This window comes from Thamnophis sirtalis, unplaced genomic scaffold (genome assembly GCF_051295495.1).
Source record: "Thamnophis sirtalis isolate CommonGarterSnake01/CBP01778 unplaced genomic scaffold, rThaSir2_p1.2 scaffold_1, whole genome shotgun sequence".
NCBI classification, from domain to species: Eukaryota; Metazoa; Chordata; class Lepidosauria; order Squamata; family Natricidae; genus Thamnophis; species Thamnophis sirtalis.
In genome coordinates this window covers 136244707-136263362 of record NW_028261381.1, presented here as the reverse complement: position 1 = coordinate 136263362, position 18656 = coordinate 136244707, and the positions used below count along the sequence as shown (strand labels likewise).

At 42.0% G+C, this 18656-nt stretch overlaps 1 protein-coding gene across 1 annotated transcript in view; it reads left to right on the top strand.

The window, feature by feature from the left end:
- Positions 1–18656, top strand: part of LOC148049746 (cation channel sperm-associated auxiliary subunit beta-like) — a 110360-nt gene that overhangs the window by 62812 nt on the left and 28892 nt on the right. The window contains exons 21-22 of the mRNA XM_087704634.1: positions 4174–4370; positions 13546–13872. Of these exons, the coding sequence (XP_087560760.1) occupies positions 4174–4370; positions 13546–13872 (524 nt within the window). The remainder of the gene's footprint in view (positions 1–4173; positions 4371–13545; positions 13873–18656) is intronic.

Here is an 18656-nt window from a genome sequence, read left to right as displayed (position 1 = left end):
CCGACCAACACCGACTGCGACCTGTCCGAGAGGTAGGAGGAGAACCACTGTAAAACAGTGCCTCCCACCCCCACCTCCCGCAGTCGTCGCAGAAGGATACCATGGTTGATGGTATCGAAAGCCGCCGAGAGGTCGAGGAGAACCAAGATGGAGGCATAGCCTCCATCCCTGGCTCTCCAGAGATCATCGGTCAATGCGACCAAAGCGGTTTCTGTGCTGTAACCAGGTCTGAAGCCGGACTGGAAGGGGTCCAGGTAATCGGCTTCCTCCAAGGACCACTGGAGCTGGTAGGCCACCACCTTCTCAACAACCTTCCCAATAAAGGGGAGGTTGGAGACTGGACGATAGTTGTTTAGTACGGCTGGATCCAAAGATGGTTTCTTCAGGAGGGGTCTCACCACCGCCGTTTTAAGTGCGGTGGGGAAGTGCCCCTCCCGAAGCGAGGCGGTAATAACCGCTTGGATCCAGCCCCGTGTCACCTCCCTGCTGTTAGCAACCAGCCAGGAGGGACACGGGTCCAGTACACAGGTGGAGGCACTCACAGCCCTCATGGCCTTGTCCACGTCCCCGGAAGTAACATCCTGAAACTCAACCCAGCGATGGTCAACCAAATCGTCCTCTCGTGCCTCGGCTGGCTCTGCAAAGGTGGAGTCCAAATCCGACCGAAACCGAGCAACTTTGTCCGCCAAGAACTGGGCATAGTCCTCAGCCCTACCCTGCAAGGGGTCCCCCGTATCCCTCTTATTTAAGAGGGAGCGGGTTATCCTAAACAGGGCGGCTGGACGAGACTCAGCGGATGCAACCAAGGTGGCAATATAAGATCTCTTTGCTGCCCTAAGTGCCCTGATGTAATCCTTGGTGCAGGTTGTTAAAAGTGCTCGGTTCGGTTCGGATTTATCGGACCTCCACAGGTGCTCTAGGCGTCTCCTCCGGCGCTTTACCTCCCGGAGCTCCTCGGTGAACCAAGGAGGCCTCCGGGATCCGCCGCCTCGGAGGGGCCGTAGTGGCGCAATCCGGTCGAGGGTCTCCAATGCTGCTGAATGCCAGGCGGCAGCCAGAGTCTCTACCGGACTGTGGGCGAGAGTATCAGGAATAACCCCAAGCTCCGTCTGGAACCTCAACGGGTCCATAAGTCGCCTGGGGCGGAACCAATTGGTCGGTTCCTCCTCCCTACAGTGGGGGTTTGGTCTTCGGAAGTCAAGCCTCAGTAGGCAGTGGTCTGACCACGACAGGGGTATGATCTCATTACCCCTCAGACCAAGATCACAAGTCCACTGCTCCGAGAGGAATACGAGGTCGAGCGTGTGACCCGCAGAGTGAGTTGGGCCCCGAATTATCTGGGTCAAGCCCATGGCTGTCATGGAAGCCATGAACTCCTGCGCCCCATCCGAGTGTTCACCGAGCGTAGGCAAATTGAAATCCCCCAGGACCATAAGCCTGGGGAACTCAACTGCCAGCTCGGCTACCAACTCGAGGAGCGAGGGGAGGGCTGCTGCAACGCTGTTGGGAGGCAGGTACGTTAGCAGCAGGCCCACTTGACCCTTGAGGTCCAGCTTCACCAGCAGGCACTCACACCCGACAAGCTCCGGAGCAGGGATCCTACGAGGAACCAAAGACTCCCGAATAACAATAGCCACACCCCCACCCCTTCCCTGAGCTCTCGGCTGATGAAGCACCTGAAATCCTTCTGGGCACATCTCTACGAGGGGGACTCCTCCCTCCAGGCCCAGCCAGGTTTCAGTAATACATGCCAGGTCTGCCCCCTCGTCTAAAATTAAGTCCCGGACGAGGGGAGCCTTGTGAACAACAGACCTGGCATTTAGCGACAACAGCCGGAGACCAGGGTCCTGACTACTTGCGCCATCTGGCCTCGGAGTGGGACCCATAGGGCCGGAAGGAGGGATCGCTGTGACATAGCGAACCCTCCTTCCCCGGTAATGGCCAGCCCTAAAGTCCCCGCCATATCTGCCCCTCCCCGTTATGACCGTAATGCTCCGGCCCACTCCCGTGTCCGTGGTTCCCCCAACCACACCTATAGCTCCCGCATTCCCGGTCAGGCCCTCCGAATCAGACACACTCATTCGTTCACTCAGACAGTCCCCACGTGATAATTAAAAACACACAAATACAACAATATAGGATAATAAAAGTGGGCGCTTTCACTCAGTCACATGCAGTCTCATACACTCATCATACCAATTTAAAATAAAAATTTTAAATTTAAAAATTAAAAATTGCGCAGCGTGCAAAAAGCGTATAAGGCTTGTATAAGGTCTTAATTGTCTTAGTCTTCTCTTCTACAAATCTGGTGGGAGTTCTGGCAAGAGTTCATTGAGTTCAATGGGGGGGAGCAGTTCAATGGGGGGGAGCAGTCCAGAGAGGGGTATTCCGTCCCTCTCCCTTCCTCCACGTCCCAGAAACTGTGCCCTAAGCCGGAAGGGTTTCCTCTGAAAGGGCTGAGATGACATCTCTGGGCCTCCATAGATGATAATAAACCCACTAGGTGGCCAGATTGCAAGTCCAGGCATCCAGCTACTATAAATAGAGGGGGCCAGGTGGCAGAGAGGCCCCGAAGCCGTGGGAAAATCACACAGGACAGGCCACACCAAAGGGAAGGCCAGTTCAAATGGGGCGAAGGGGGGGGGCATCCAAAAGGGGCCACGGAGGCAGCAAAGACAACTCCCCAATCTCGCCCAATATTCTGCCAAGCCAGCCCCTTCTCTGGGATAGTCTAAAGTTCGTATAGCATAAGAGAGCAAACAAAGATTGTCAAAAGGAGCCGAGGGCGCCGCGTTTCGCAAGCCAGCAGAGCCGATAGAACAGGGGGGGGGCGCTTAAAGAGGCAGCGGTCGCAGCAAGCAAGCCGACTGCCCAGCTTCGTCCAGCGCCGTTTCAAATCACCTACCGCCTCCCCAGAATTAGAGTCACAGCTGCCAAACACCTTCCAAGGCTCCTCATAGTCGACAGAGGGAACGGGGCTAAAATTGTAAAAAGAAGCCTCCAAAGACGGCGCCGTCAGCGCGCCGCCGCCATGATCTTGGTTTATGCCGCCGAACGTTGTCAAAAATGCTGCGGGTGATTTCCTGGCCCGGAGGCTGCTCAGTCGCGACAACTCTCCAAATAAACGATGGTTCAGGTACCCCAAATGTCGCTCTCCCGCTGGGGCTCCCTCCTGCATAGTCTCGAGCCGGGTCGTTAGTATTTTTTGGGTGTTTTCCGCTCACCCAGACCGGAGAGAAGAAGATAGCGGCCATTCGCCTCGCACATGCGCAGAGTGTGGCTTGGTAGGCGTGGTATGGTTTGGTGGGCATGGCTTAGTGGGGGTGACAGGGGAAGGTTACTGCAAAATCCCCATTCCCTCCCAATCAGCAGGGATTCGGGAGGCAGAGAATAGATGGGGGTTGGGCCAGCTAGAGATAGTATTCACCAGTTCCCCAAACTACTCAAAATTTTCGCTACCGGTTCTCCAGAAATGGTCAGAACCTGCTGAATACCATCTCTGCTATGACAATATAGCAGCAATGAAAAGTATGGAGGTGCTCTTAAACTTGACATCCTGCTGAACTCCACTAAACCCCAATGAACAGAGAATGAGTTTATTTATCATGGTGATTGTTCCAGAGTTTTTAAATCTGAATATTAAAGATCAAGATCACCTCCTCTTATAATATAGAGAGTCAAAGATGAGTTATTTCCCCGAATGGGAACCCCTTAGAACTGTGATGGCGAACCTGTGGCACGCAGCGCCGTCTCTGTGTGCACGCGAGCCTTTGCCCCAGTTCAGCTCCCAGCAGCCAGCTGGTTGTTGGGTCTCTGCCATGCATCCGTAGGTGTGGGGCACACATGGGGGCCATAAGAATGGGGGATGGGGCAAGTGCAGTGGCCCACACATGCATGCATGTGGGGCGTGTGAGGGGTGTCTGCACATTGCATTTTGGGGGTTCAGGCATATGTATGTGCATTCATGTGCCTAAGCGCATGCTTTGAGAAAACAGAAAAGGTTAGCCATCACTGCCTTGGAAGACAGGTGTTAGCAGCAGAAACACATGCTATCCCAAAGCAGAAAACAGGACCAAGCCTAGAAGGTTTCTGAGAGAAGAAGCTATAATTGTGGTAGATATAAAATGCAATTGGACAAAACTATCAAGATAATAATATTTACTTTTTTTTAAGTCCAGGAGGATCAGGTATAATTACCCAACTCTTCATACATGCAAATCCTGAAGGAACTGTAACATCTGTCTTGGTAGATGTTCTGGAGGATTTTCCTGTTGAATCTGTAACTGACAGCCCTTGTACAGCAAATACTTTATACATTCTATCTTCTAATTCTTCTTCTTCATTATATGAGCTTGCACTTGGTACTCCAGGTATGTCAATTGTTCGATAATGAAAAACTTTTGTTCCGAATTTGCTTAGGTGAGTCCTGCTTCTGTGCCCTTCAGTATTTCTCTTAAATATCAGGATTTTATAAATTCTGAACAGCTATACTTGTTAATGCCTTAAGTGTACTACTGAAATCTAAAATCCTTTGGAAATCCTATGCGACCAAGAAAAATTTGTTAAGCTTAGAATATTAGCAGCCATATTTTTTGTTATACAAAATAAATGGTTTTCCATTTCAGCTGGATACCATTGGTCAAGTTCCAATTTAACAAATCTCTTGAAACATTGTAAAATTCCAAATTATGGTTTCTCAAACGCACATTCAATGTTTCCTCAACCTAATCAGGGAGCCAAATCCTACAAATTCTCTCAGGTGTTTATTATGCTGAGACTTTTGAACTAGCAAGACTGAAATTTCCCAGAACCCAGGAAAAAATAACAAGCAGTAAATGGCAGATCTTCCTGATCAATTCCCTATTCTCCATAAAGCCCAACCCCTGCTTTAGGTAGGAGCTGTGTCTTGATTTGTTCTTTTTCATGCTATTACATTGTCTGCAATCTAGTTGATTTTCTCAGAAAGTGGGGAATCTTTGACGCTTCCCCACCCTATCCCCATGGCTGTACATCCCCTCTTGTGTATCAAATCTAACTGCATGATTGCAAGTTTTGCAGTGCACTCTGCGCACCCACAGCTCCCTCCTGAGAATACAAGACCAGAATCAGATCATCATTATCCCTTCAGAAGTAGGATGCGGATGGCAGATCAAGGGAAGGAATGAAGGATATAGTCTTTGCAATCTGGTCCGCTTGACGTTCAGTCATTTCAGCCCACAGGGTCCAAAAGTTCATTTAGCAGGACTGGGTCTGTTCCAATGGTGGGTTCCAGATCCCGTCGAAACGGGTATGCTGCGACGGAGCCAGGCATCCACCATGTGCACAAGTGCTGGGCACGCATGCGCACCCACCACCCTGCAATGCTCCAGCTGCTCAGCAGAGCATCACACAGACACCGTAGGTTGCATGTGCAAATGTCCCGGTTGGTACAAATACCGGTAAGGCATGCAGGTGGGTGGGTGGGCCCTCCAAAGCACTGTTCCGGTAGGGTGGCTACTGCTCCCAGCAGGCACAGGTACACCCATACTGGGGCTTACTGGCCGGAACCCACCACTGGTCTGTTCTGTTTGCATTCAGACTGCTTCCAGCAGTCTCAAGTCAAAAAGAGCTCTACTCCAACCATCACTTCTCCTGTGAAAGGCACTTATATATTTCTCCACATTCCTGTGCACACTTTGACTACTGATTGTCTCCTGATGGATGTATAGGTTACACAACTGGACTACCAACCCCAACTGGCTCCTCAGATGTGTGCCCTTCCCCTGTACCATTTCTTCACATTGTGTTCTCTTCCAAGGGGTTATCAGATAGCATTTACCTCCTCCTGGCTCCTCAGTTGTCTGCCTCCTTCATCAGCCTTTGTTTTATTCATATATCTTTGCATTTCTGAGTCTGAAAAATTGATTTTTGTTGAATTAAAACTTTATTTCCAGTGGCTATAGTCCTTTTCAGACACATTTTTAGATAAAAAAACCATGGTTTCCCTCATTTCAGAAGGAGGCACAGATGCCAAGCTAATAAGGCTAATTATGATCTTTATTAAAGGCTGATAATGAACCCTAAAAAATCCAGGTAATATTGACACTTGGAATGCTTTAGTTGCTTTAGTGCTTTAGTTGGTTGTGGGCTATCCTCAATAGTTCATTGGTTACTTTGCAGAGAATCATCCATTCAACTGGGCTAATGTTGGTGGTTTTTTTTTTAATGTGTAAATATGTTTTATTTCCATTTCATTTCGTACAGTCACATGTATACTGTGCATAACCGGGGCATATAACATTGAACAATAAACACAGCCCTCCCTCTTGTCAACAATACCCCCCAAAATACAAACCCAATATACCACCTTGACCCACCATACACCCTCTTTTGCCCCCCTCCAACTTTCGTTCTTCCTTCCAACATTCCCCTCTACTTCCCTACTTCCCCTCCCCCTCTATCACTCCTCTCTCCCAATACATTCCCTCCCTTCCTTCTCCTCCTCCCTCCAATCCTCTCTCCCACCCTCTCTACCCCTCTTTCTTCTTTCCCTCTACTCCTCCCTTCGGTGTATTTCTACTGTCTATCAATATATTCAGCTTGTCCTATTTTTACACTAAAATTAAAGAGCCACAGTATACAAGTGCAATCATGTTACTTTAGAATCTAACACATACTATATTTCCCCCCTCCCCCCTCCCCCCTAAGACCCCCCTCCCTCCCCCCGACTTCACAGAGCCCGTACACGGTATAGCTTTTTAACAAACACAGTCTAAAATATATTAAAACAAAGGCGATTAAAGAAAAAAAAAGAAAGTCAATATGATCTCTACGTTGGACTCAGCTTCTTGCTGTTACCCAAACTTTAAGCAGTTTAACTTATTCCTAATCTTAAGTATAGGCTATCTGGAATTTCTTAGTCCCATACTTGAGAGACCGCCTTCTGCCGATCACCTCCCTACGACCAATTAGATCGCACAGACTGGGCCTCCTCCGAATCCCATCTGCCAGTCAATGCCGACTGGCGACCACACGGAGGAGAGCCTTTTCTGTTGCAGCTCCGACCCTGTGGAACGATCTCCCCGTTGAGATCCGTACCCTCACCACCATCCAGACCTTCCGCGCAGCCCTCAAGATCTGGCTCTCCCAGCAGGCCTGGGGATAGGTTTCCAATTCACCCGCCCGAGTGTTTGATTGCTGAACGAAAGTTGTGTTTTTACTATTTTTCTTTGTTCACATTTTGTTTTGTTTTTTTGACACTGCACCCCCCTCCCTTGTGGTTGTAAGCCGCCCTGAGTCCCCTCAGGGAAAAGGGCGGCCTATAAATCCCAATAAATTATACAAAAAAAAATTATATTTGTTTTGTGTATAGTCAATCCATTTTTTCCAGTCTCGTTTATATCTCTCATTTGAGTGGTCTTTAAGATATGCTGATATTTTAGCCATCTCGGCTAAGTTTGTAACTTTCAATGTCCATTCTTGAGTTGTAGGCACGTCTTCCTTCTTCCAGTATTGCGCCACCAACAGTCTTGCTGCCGTTATTAAGTGCAGAACCAAATTGGTCTCTACCGCTGTAAAGTCAGTACATATACCTAGTAAAAATAGCTGAGGAGTGAATTTCATCCTTCTTTTGAAGATATTTTGCATGTTCCAGCACATTTTTATCCAAAATGCCTTAACCTTTCGACATGTCCACCATATATGAAAATATGTAGCATCGAGAGAACCGCATCTCCAACATTTAGGCTGTACATTCGGATACATAGAAGCCAGCTTTTTAGGATCTAAATGCCATCTATAAAACATCTTATAAAAATTTTCTCTCAAATTTTGTGCTTGTGTAAATTTCACATTTCTTATCCATATTCTTTCCCACGTGTCCAGCATTATTGGTTCTTCAATATTCTGAGCCCACTTTATCATACAGTCTTTAATCAATTCCGTTTCCGAATCCATCTGTATTAGTACATTATATATCCTCTTTATATGCATTAAGCTTTGATCTCTTATTTGTTTAAACAGATTATCCTCAACTTTGACAAAACCAATTTTTTGGTCTATTTTCCACCTGGCCTGTAATTGGCCATACTGGAACCATGTTTGGACTACCTTCTCCTCTTTTAGTACCTCTAAAGATTTTAATTGTAGCACCCCCCTTTCTGAAGTGAGAAGTTGTCTGTAAGTGGTTCTATCGTGTTTTTGTTCTATATTCATATTTTCAATTGCATGTCTAGGAATTGCCCACATGGGCAACTTATCATTTAGTTTATGTTGATACTTTTTCCAGACCCGCAATAAAGCATTTCTTAAAATATGATTTTTAAAGTTCTTATCCAATTTTTTGTTGAATAACAAGTAAGCATGCCAACCATATACCAAATCATGTCCCTCGATATTCAATATTCTATCATTGGTTAAATGGGTCCAATCACTAATTGCAGATAATGCCACTGCATCATAATATAATTTTAAATTAGGTAGTTTCAATCCTCTTCTCTCACGTAGATCTTGCATTATTTTCATCTTTACCCTCGGCTTCTTTCCTGCCCATACAAATTTGTTGATACCCTTCTGCCATTCTAAAAGATTCGCATCTTTTTTAAGTATTGGTAAAATTTGGAAAAGAAATAAAAATTTTGGTAAAATGTTCATTTTCACTGCCGCTATCCTACCCAGCAAAGATAAGTGCAATTTCTCCCATTTTTCCATCTCCATCTGTATACTATGCCAAAGTGGTTCATAATTATGCTTATATAATTTCCCATTTGAAGTTAAAATGTTAACTCCAAGATATTTGACTTTTTTAACTACCTCACATCCTAGCATCACTCCTAATTCTTCCTTTTGTTTAGTATTCATATTTATAGCTAATATTTTAGTTTTTCCTAAATTTATTTTAAAGCCAGAGACTTGACCATATTGATTAATCATATTCATCAAGACCATACTGGATTCCTGCGGTTGTTCCAATATTATGACCAAATCATCCGCAAAAGCGCGGACTCTATATTCTTGCTGCCTAATCTTGATCCCTTTTAAACCATCCAAGCCCCGTATTTTATTCAATAATACTTCCAAAGTTATAATGAACAATAGTGGGGACAAAGGACAGCCCTGTCTTGTACCTTTTCCAATTTGAAAAGAGTTTGTTAAACTTCCGTTGACTATGATTTGAGCTGTTTGCTGTTGGTATATTGCTTTAATTGACCGTAAAAAGCTATCTCCTATCTGCATTTTTTGCAATATCTTCAACAGAAATTGCCAATTAACTCGATCAAAGGCCTTCTCAGCATCCAAAAATATGAACGCAGCAGGGATTTGATTGTTCTTTCCCAAATATTCTAAAGCATTAATGATTAATCTAACATTACTCTTCATCTGTCTCCCCTGTATAAAACCTGTTTGGTCAGTATGTATCAATTGTTGAATAACCACCATTAACCTATTTGCTAGTATTTTAGTAAAAATTTTATAATCTACATTAAGTAGTGAAATAGGTCTATAATTTTTTGGTTGGGTAATATCTTGATCTTCTTTGGGTATCAACGATATAAACGCTGTCTTCCATGATGGGGGCACTTTACCTTCCATTTGAATTTTATTAAATAGTTCTCTAAGAGGTTCTAACTGTTCTAACAGTTCTAACTGTTCTAATAGGTTCTAATAGGTTCTAACCATTTCTAACTGTAAGTTTTTATATTAAACCGCTGTCAGGCCATCTGTGCCTGGTGCTTTCCCAAACTTTAGTTGTTTGATTACCTGCAGGATTTCCCCAGAGGTTATTGGTTGGTTCAACTTTTGCCTGTACTCTTCTCTAACTAGGGGTATTTTCTCTTTATCTAAGTATTTGTCTATGTCTAAACCCCTAATTTTGTCCCCTTTGTACAATTCTGTAAAAAATTCCTGAAATGCCTTTTGAATCTCCTCTTGTTGAAACACCTCCTTCCCTCTATAACGCAATTTAGATACATTTCAAATTTTTCTTTTTTTCCTAATCTGATAAGCCAACCACCTGCCGGGTTTGTTTGCGTTACAAAAAGTATTGTGTTTTGCATATAATAAACTAGTGGCTACCTGGTCAGAGATCAACATATCAAATTGGGATTTTAATATGGAGATTGCTTCCTTAGCCTTTGTATCGCCTGGATTTATTAGTTCTAACTCTTTCCCTTTAATTTCCTCTTCCAATTCTTTTCGTTTTTGCCCTTGTTTATATCTATGTATTTTGTTTATATTCATCAGTACTCCTCTCATATATGCTTTGCTTGCATCCCATACAAATTCCATAGATGTACCCTTATTCATGTTCAGAACAAAGTATTCAGATAACAATTTTTTACAATCATTAATATACTTTTCATATCTAAATAAGTTTTCATTCAACCTCCTTCTTGCCTGCACTACCCTTCCCAATTCCATCGAAACTGGGTTATGATCCGAAAGAACCCTCGCCGCAATCTTTGTCTTCTTCACCCTAGAAAGTAAATCATTAGTGATTAGTATAAAATCAATCCTTGAAAGAGATTGATGTCTATCAGAAAAAAAGTGAAGTCATATTCTTCTGCATTTCTTTCTCTCCAAGCGTCTCTCAATTCGAAGTCGTCCATCATGTCAAAAAAGGATTTGGGTAACTTAGCTCGGATTTTAGTACTTGGGCGAGAGGTCTTCTTATCTCTTTTAGTGTCAATCACACCGTTCCAGTCACCCAATAGTATACAAGACTTAAAGTCCCACTGTACTAATTTAACATGAAGATTTCTATAGAATCCGTCTTGCTGTTGATTAGGAGCATAAATTCCCAAAAGTAGTGTCTTTTTCCCTTCTAAGATTAGGTCTAGTGCGATATATCTTCCAAAGGGATCTGCTTCAATTAGTTCAGCCTTAATGTCTTTTCTTAAGTACACAACTATGCCATTTTTCTTTTCCGTAGCAGAGGTCACAAAATGTTGACCAAGTTTGGGGTTGAACAAATATTTTTGATCAGTTGATTTGATATGAGTTTCTTGCAGACAAATTATATCATTCTTCAACTGTTTAAGATAGTGAAATATTTTCTTTCTCTTCTGTGGAGAGTTCAGTCCATTGACATTCCATGTCAAAATCTTAGTTGTCATTTTTGGTTGTCTGAAGCTTTTTTAGAGCCTCCTGCATGGCCTGTCTAACCTTTGGCCTGGCTCCTCCCACAGCTTCTGAGCTTGTTGCTGTAACTCCTAGTCGATGGCCGGTGATTGTTGAGATTGTTGCATTGTTGCTTGTTTTTCCATTTGTCTGGTAGTCATACGGCTAGGTCTTTGTTCCCTGACCCCTTGCCCTTCCGGGAGGAGGAGATGGTACGTTTTGTCTGGTAGTTGTGTGGTTTGCTGTTTATCTTGTCCTTCTCGTGGTATTTCTCCAGATCCAGATGATTCAGGGTGTCCCACCTTCAGAATCTTGTGATAGAAATCTCGAGCTTTCCATACAGAGTTGAGACGATATCTTTGCTTGTCAAATGTAATTATAATACCAAATGGCACGTCCCATCTATACTGTATCTGACGATTTCTGAGCTCTTCCACTAGAAAAGCATAATTTCTCCTGGCTCTTAGCATTTGAGGTGGTATTTCTTTCAAGACAATCAAATCCTGTCCGCCAATTTGAAGCCTGGTGTTATAGGACTCTTGTAGTATCATGTTTCTGAACTCTCTTGTAGCAAAGTATATAACTACATCTTGGGGGAGTTGCTTCTGTTTTGCCGCCCAAGAATTAACGCGATAAATTTTATCGATCTGCTAGTCAAAGTTGGACCCCGGTCTTCCCACCAGACAGTCAAAAGCCTCTGAAAACATCTGCTTCAAGTTCTCCTGTTTATCTTCGCGCAGCCTCCTGACTCTTAATGCAAGCTCCATCTGTCTGTACTGTATCATAATAATTTGTTTTTCAGCATTTTCAACTTTTTGTTCCACCACTTCAGTTTTAGATGTCAAGTTAGTATTGGCTTCATTAAGAACCTCTAAGTTATCTTCCATTCCAGAAACATATTCTGTCAGTACATTTACAAGTCCCATCATATCATCATTCATTTTGGCGATCCTAGTATCAAACTTATCATATAAGACTTTCATCTCATTCTTTATTTCCTCTCTGAATTCTCTGAAAGTTTCTAAATTTTGCTCTCTAAATTCTCTAAACGTTTCCAAAAAGAATTCTTTCGTTAGCAAATCTCCACTAGAGGATGGAGGCTGCAACTTTGTGCCAGGTACGGGGGACGTAGCCCTGGGAGGTAATTTCCCAGGATTTAATTTTGATGCCATTATGTCTTTTCTTCAAGCAATTAATCAAACTCTGCTGGCCCGCTGTGCAGCTTACAAAAAAAAAGAAAAGTTCCTCCCTTTTTGCAGAGAGTTTGCGGAAGGTTTCAAAAGATTAGCATTATACCAAAACAGTTCAGCAATTACACCTCTGTTTGGAATGTCTCTATATTAGCAAAGAGTCTTTTAAAACTTTTAAAGGTTGATAAGAAAAAAAAATCTTGTAATCTCTTCAGAGAAGTGGAGCTAATTAGTGAGAGGCTATTCCTTTGATCTTTGTTATCACTGTCTTTGCCGAGGAGTTAGGAATGTACCATTATTGCAATTGCGGAAGCTGCAGAATCGCCATCTTGGGAGCAATTGCACAAAGGAAACTCTTGTAAAACTGAAGCTAGGATTTTTTTTAAGGAAAAGCAAATAAAGTTCTCAGGTACGGACTCTGCTTGTATTAGTTTCAGATAAATATCTCAAAAATTGTCCTAAGAGGGGGTTCCTTGCTTTGCGCTGTAAAAACAGCCAAGGTTTCTGGCCAGAGATATGACTCAGCCTTGTTTGCCCCCCCCCTTCTGTTCACAGCAGAAAAAAAAGCTGCAAACTTCAAAGAAAGCTCTTACCAGCTGGATCTCTCTCTCAGTCTTCTTGCCTGAAGAATGAGATATCTGCTAGGTGTTTAGGCAGATAACACAACTAGAAACCTGGGGGCAGCTCAATTAAGCCACCGCCAACAGCAAGGTCCCGTCCCAGAAGTGCTAATGTTGGTTTGTTTATGTCCTACCACTTTTATTTTTAGAAATAACTCAGGGTGGTTAACATATCTAACACACCTTATCATGTGAGCACTCTAAAGTTTCTGCAGTATATCTTTGCTTTACCAGTACTGCTGAAGCACCATAGTGGTTAAGAACTTCACTTAGCATAAAGAATATTGTCAATTTGGAAGACTTTATCTTGGTTTTCTTTCCCACATATTTACCATTTTCTGCATCACCCAGGACAGAACACTTTCATCCTCAGTTCCCAGAATGCCAATAGTTGTGTTTGTTTTCTCATTCTAAAGAAGAATGACAAGCTGAATTAATCTGAGTTTGCTGTCATACATGGCTAGCAAACTATGGTGAAAATGTATCTTTTATTGTTAATTAAGGTATAAAACCTTAGGTTCCTTACAGTAAGTGAAGCTGGCATAGGCCAGGCAATTATTTTTGAATAAATTAGCCTTATTCATGTTAATGTCAACTCATTTTAATGACAGCTCTCTGTATGTAATTTTTTTTTCCAGGTACTAATGTATTTAAGCCAACTGATGTTGGAAAGACAGTGGTGATTCCAGGCAGTAGAAGTTTCTTTATCACTAAGGTTGTGGATGAATATAATGCTTTAGGAAGGGCCACTTTGCCTGAAAAAATGCTTCTATTAACCCCTATTCCACCCGATGAGTGGTTTCTGTATGACTTTGGCACCACAAATGGCAGAAAATGGAAAATTGTAGTTGACAAATGTAGATATGTAGTACAACAGTTTGATGATCTACCACTCCATGCCATTAAATACCTGGATCTTAGGGGAAAATTGAATTTTTCATTCAGAGTAACTCCAGTTAATACTGGTAAGAACCACTGGAGTCATGCATGTATCTTTCTCTCTTTTCTAACTCTCAATGTATTATAAATATATGTACAATAGGTTTTTACAGCAGGAAAATATTAATTTAAGTAAAATGTATGTTTAGTAATCTCAGTGCAAATATTCATTGCTATTCATGGGTAGGCAGCTGTGCCTTTTTTATCTTTAAAATTTTCAAAATAGAAACATCAGTCTCTGAAATGCATAATTCATTTATCTGCTTCTCAATCTATAGAAAAGGCTGAAAAATTTCATCCCTGGCCCCCACTACAACCTTCTGAAGCAAAATTTCTTAGATGGTGATTGACTCTATATTGGGAAAAATACTATCCTTGCCTAATTAATCATTAATTGCCTTTCAAGGGCTTATCAATTTAATGTGAAGGGCATACATGTGAGATTGCTTGTAAAATGTTCATCATTGTAATTGTGAACAATTGCTACAATGAGCACTCGCTAAATGAAGACTAGTACTTTAAAAAAAATAATGAAAGAGATGGGCTGGCATTGTAGTTTCCATAGACAACATTAAACCATCACCTAGCTGTGTCAGATCTCTGTAAAGCACAATGCATCTTTCCAATCCTTTCAGTTTAATGAAATAGGAACAGGCAATCTTATTTTAATGGTATGTATAGAGTAATAGAATAATAGAGTTGTAAGGGATCTCAGAGGTCTTCTAGTCCAAACCTCTACTCAAGCAAGAGACTCTATACCATTTTGGACAAATAGCTGTCCAATCTCTTAAAAATCTGTAATGATTGAGCACCCACAACTTTTAAAGGCAAGCTGTTCCACTGGTTAATTCTTCTCATTGTCAGGAAATTTCTCCTTAGTTGTAAGTTGGATCTCCCTTGATTAGCTTCCAGGCATTGCTTCTTGTCCTGTATTCTAGTGCTTTGGAAAAGAAGCTTGGGAAATTTTGAAAAATGAGATTACAAAAGCCCAGTCTAACACAATTCCAATGAAGAAGAAAAATAACTGCTCTCAAAAGAAACCAGCATGCCTGCACAAAGAGCTCTCTGATAAACTAAGGACAAAAAAGACAAGTATAAAAAGTTAAAAGACAGGTACATAACTAATGCAGAATATCCTGAGCCTGCAAAGATGAAGTCAGGAAAGATGAAGTAAGGCTTGTGACAAAAGAAATAAATAACAAAAAAGCTTCTTTCAATATGTAAAAAACAAGAAAAAAATCAAGGAAAAAAATTGGTCCATTAATGGGAGAAAATGGCAAGAAATTTGTTTTCTTTATTTTATTTATTTATTTAGTTTGTCAAACATGTACGAGATAATGTGTATAAGTATAAACATGGACATGAGCACATATAAAGAGTGCAAATAAATGGGGACAGTAGGACATGGATGGTAGGCACAGTGGTGCACTTAGGAGGAAAAGGCTCCACAAAATTAGGATAACAACTCTTAATGCCTTTTTGGCAATGTTGTTACAGTGAGCTCTGGGGCTTAGATCATTTAAGATAAGTACTCTTAGGTATGCAACATGTTGATATGCGACAGGGAGAACTGCTTAATTCATTTTTTGCATCTTCTTTACACAAAAGGAAAAAATAGTCCAACCTATCAAAAACAGTACCATAAAAAACAGATTAGGAATACAAGTTAAAATAGGCCAAATGGTAAGAGAACACCTGTCTATCCTAGATGAGTTCAAATCACCAGGACCAGATGGATTACAAACCAAGGTCCTGAAGGAACTGGCAGATGTGATCTCAGAACCACTGAACTATATCTTTCAAAGATATTGGAGCACTGGGGAACTACCAGAGGACTGGAATAGAGCTGATGTAGCTCCATTTCCAAAAAAAGAAAAAAATGGATCCAGCAAACTACAGACCTATCAGCCTTACATCAATACTTGGGAAGTTCTGGAAAAGATAATCAAGCAATGAATCTGCAAATACCTAGAGGCAAACAAAGTCATAACCAAAAGCCAACATGAGTTTGTCAAAATCTGATCATGCCAGTCAAATCTTATTGCATACTTTGACAAAATGACAAAATCAATGGACCAGCAAAATGCTGTGGGTATACTATACTTTACTTGGACTTCACTCTGTCTTAATCCTAGTACTCTTCAACATCATCATCAGTTATTTAGATGAGGGGATAGATAAGTAACTCGTCAAATTTGCAGATGACACCAAGCTGGCAGGAACAGCCAACATCCCCAGAGATAGGCTTAAGATACAGAAGGATCTTGACAGAATTGAACATTGGACTCTATCTAACAGAATGAAGTCCAATGGTAAAAAAAAGTAAGATTCTACATTTAGGCAAGAAAAATCAAATGCACAGATGGTGGTACCTGGCTCAATAGTAGTAATTATGAGAGTAATTTTGGAGTCCTAATGGAAAATCACTTAAATATGAACCACCAGTGTGCTACAGCTGCCAGAAAAGCCAACACAGTACTAGGCTGTATTAGCAGAGGGATAGAATCATGAAGTGTTAATATTATTTTATAATGCCTTTGTATACCACACTTGGAATATTGCATCCAGTTTTGGTCGCCACAGTGTGTGTGTGTTTGTGTATGTGTGTGTGTGTGTGTATGTATGTGTGTATGTGTTATATATATATATATATATATATATATATATATATATATATATATATATATATATATACACACACACATATATATATACACACACATATATATACACACACACACACACACACACACACACACACACACACACACACACACATATATATATATATATATATATATATATATATATATATATATATATATATATATATATATATATACATACATACATACATACATACATACATACATACATACATACATACATATATATATATATATATATATATATGTCTTTGGTTATTTCGGTTCTGATTGGTTGGGGGGTTTGTGCTTGGCTTAGTCTGGATTGCTGGGGGATTTGTGCTGATGAGCTGCGTTGCTGTGGTTTGGCTTCGTGTTTGTGGCCATGCCAGGTCTTCATGGTGGGTGTCAGTCTGCTTCATGTATGGAATGAAAGGGTTCAAAGTGGCTAATGATGCTGCTGCGGTTTGGCTTCTGGTACTTGGTCGTGCCTCATCATCAGTGTGGATTTGAGTCTGCTTTCTGCATGGATGTGTGGTGATGACATCCTGTGTGGGTCTCGTGAGTGTGGGTCTGGTGTCATTCCTCATGTTTGGGGCCCATTTGTCAGTAAGGGCAGGTTTCCAAATGGCTGGTAGGCGGGAGGTATCGTCTCGTTTGTTCATGCTGTGTGGGCGTTTTTCTATCTCGATGGCTTCTCTGATTATTCTGTTGTTAAAGTGTTCAGCTTTGGCGATAGTTATGGTCTTTTTAAAGTCAATTTCATGTCCTGTGGTTTTAAGGTGTTGGACCAGGGAAGAAGTTGGTTCCTCTTTTCTGACTGCGTTCTTATGTTCTTCAATGCGTGCACTTATTCTTCTGTTGGTTTGTCCGATGTATGTGGAGGGGCAGGTGGTGCATGGGATTTCATATACTCCTTGATTTTCTAACTCAATTTTGTCTTTGGGGTTTCTTAGGATGGTGGATATTTTTCGGTTTGTGCAGAATGCTGTCTTGATGTTGTGTTTGTGGAGGATTTTGCTGATTCTGTCTGTGGTGCCTTTTATGTATGGGAAGAGAGCTTTTCCGTTTTCTTGTTCTCTGTCTTGGATTTTAGTGGGGGTTTCTTTTTGGATTAGGTTGGTAATCTTATTTCTTTGGAATCCATTGGATGTCAGTACGTTAGTGAGAGTGTGTAGTTCGGTTTTTAGGTGTTGTTCATCAGTTAAGCGTTTAGTTCTGGAGATGAGTGTCTTGGCTACAGAGTTGATCTGGGCTGGGTGATGGTGTGAGAGTGCGTGCAGATAGCTGTTAGTGTGTGTTTTCTTCTGGTAGATGGTATGTCCTAGGGAACCATTGGATTTTCTGTAGACTAAGATATCCAGGAAGGGAAGTTGGTTGTTCACTTCCGTGAACATGGTGAACTGTATTTTGGGGTATAGGCTGTTGAGGTGTGTAAGGAAGTTGTCCAGTTTTTCTTTCCCATGTGGCCAGATTATGAAAATGTCATCTACATATCTGAGCCAGAGTTTGGGTTTGTGATCAGATTTTTCTAGAGCTTGGGTTTCAAAGTTTTCCATGTAGAGGTTGGCAATGACAGGTGAGAGGGGTGATCCCATGGGTGCTCCTTCTATCTGTTTGTATTTTTGTCCATTATAAATTAGGTATGTGTTGGATAGGCAGTGGTTGGTCAGATCTAGGATGTGTTTGGAGGGGTTATATTTGTTTTGGATAGCTGTCAAGGCTTCTTTGATTGGCACTTGGGTGAAGAGGGATATGACATCGAAGCTCACAAGTAGGTCGCTGGGCTGTAAGTTTAGTTTCTTTATGATCTCTATGAACTGGAATGAGTTTTTTTGCATGTGAGGTGATGGATTCTGCATAGGGCTGTAGTTGTTTGGTGAGAAATTTGGCTAGATTTTGTAGAGGTGAGCCTATGGAGCTGACTATGGGTCTAAGTGGAGTTCCTTTTTTGTATATCTTGGGGAGACTTCAAGACTCCAAGACTCCACTTACAAATCCCTAAACACAGACCCCACCACGTATCTGGAAAAAACCACTAGATCCAAAATAAAAGCCTCCCCCATCAGCGAAGAGATCCAGCAAAGAATCATTCCCAGAGAGAAATCATCCAGATGCCCTAAGCTCTATGTTTTAGCCTCTAATCATTTTTGTTGCTCTCCTGT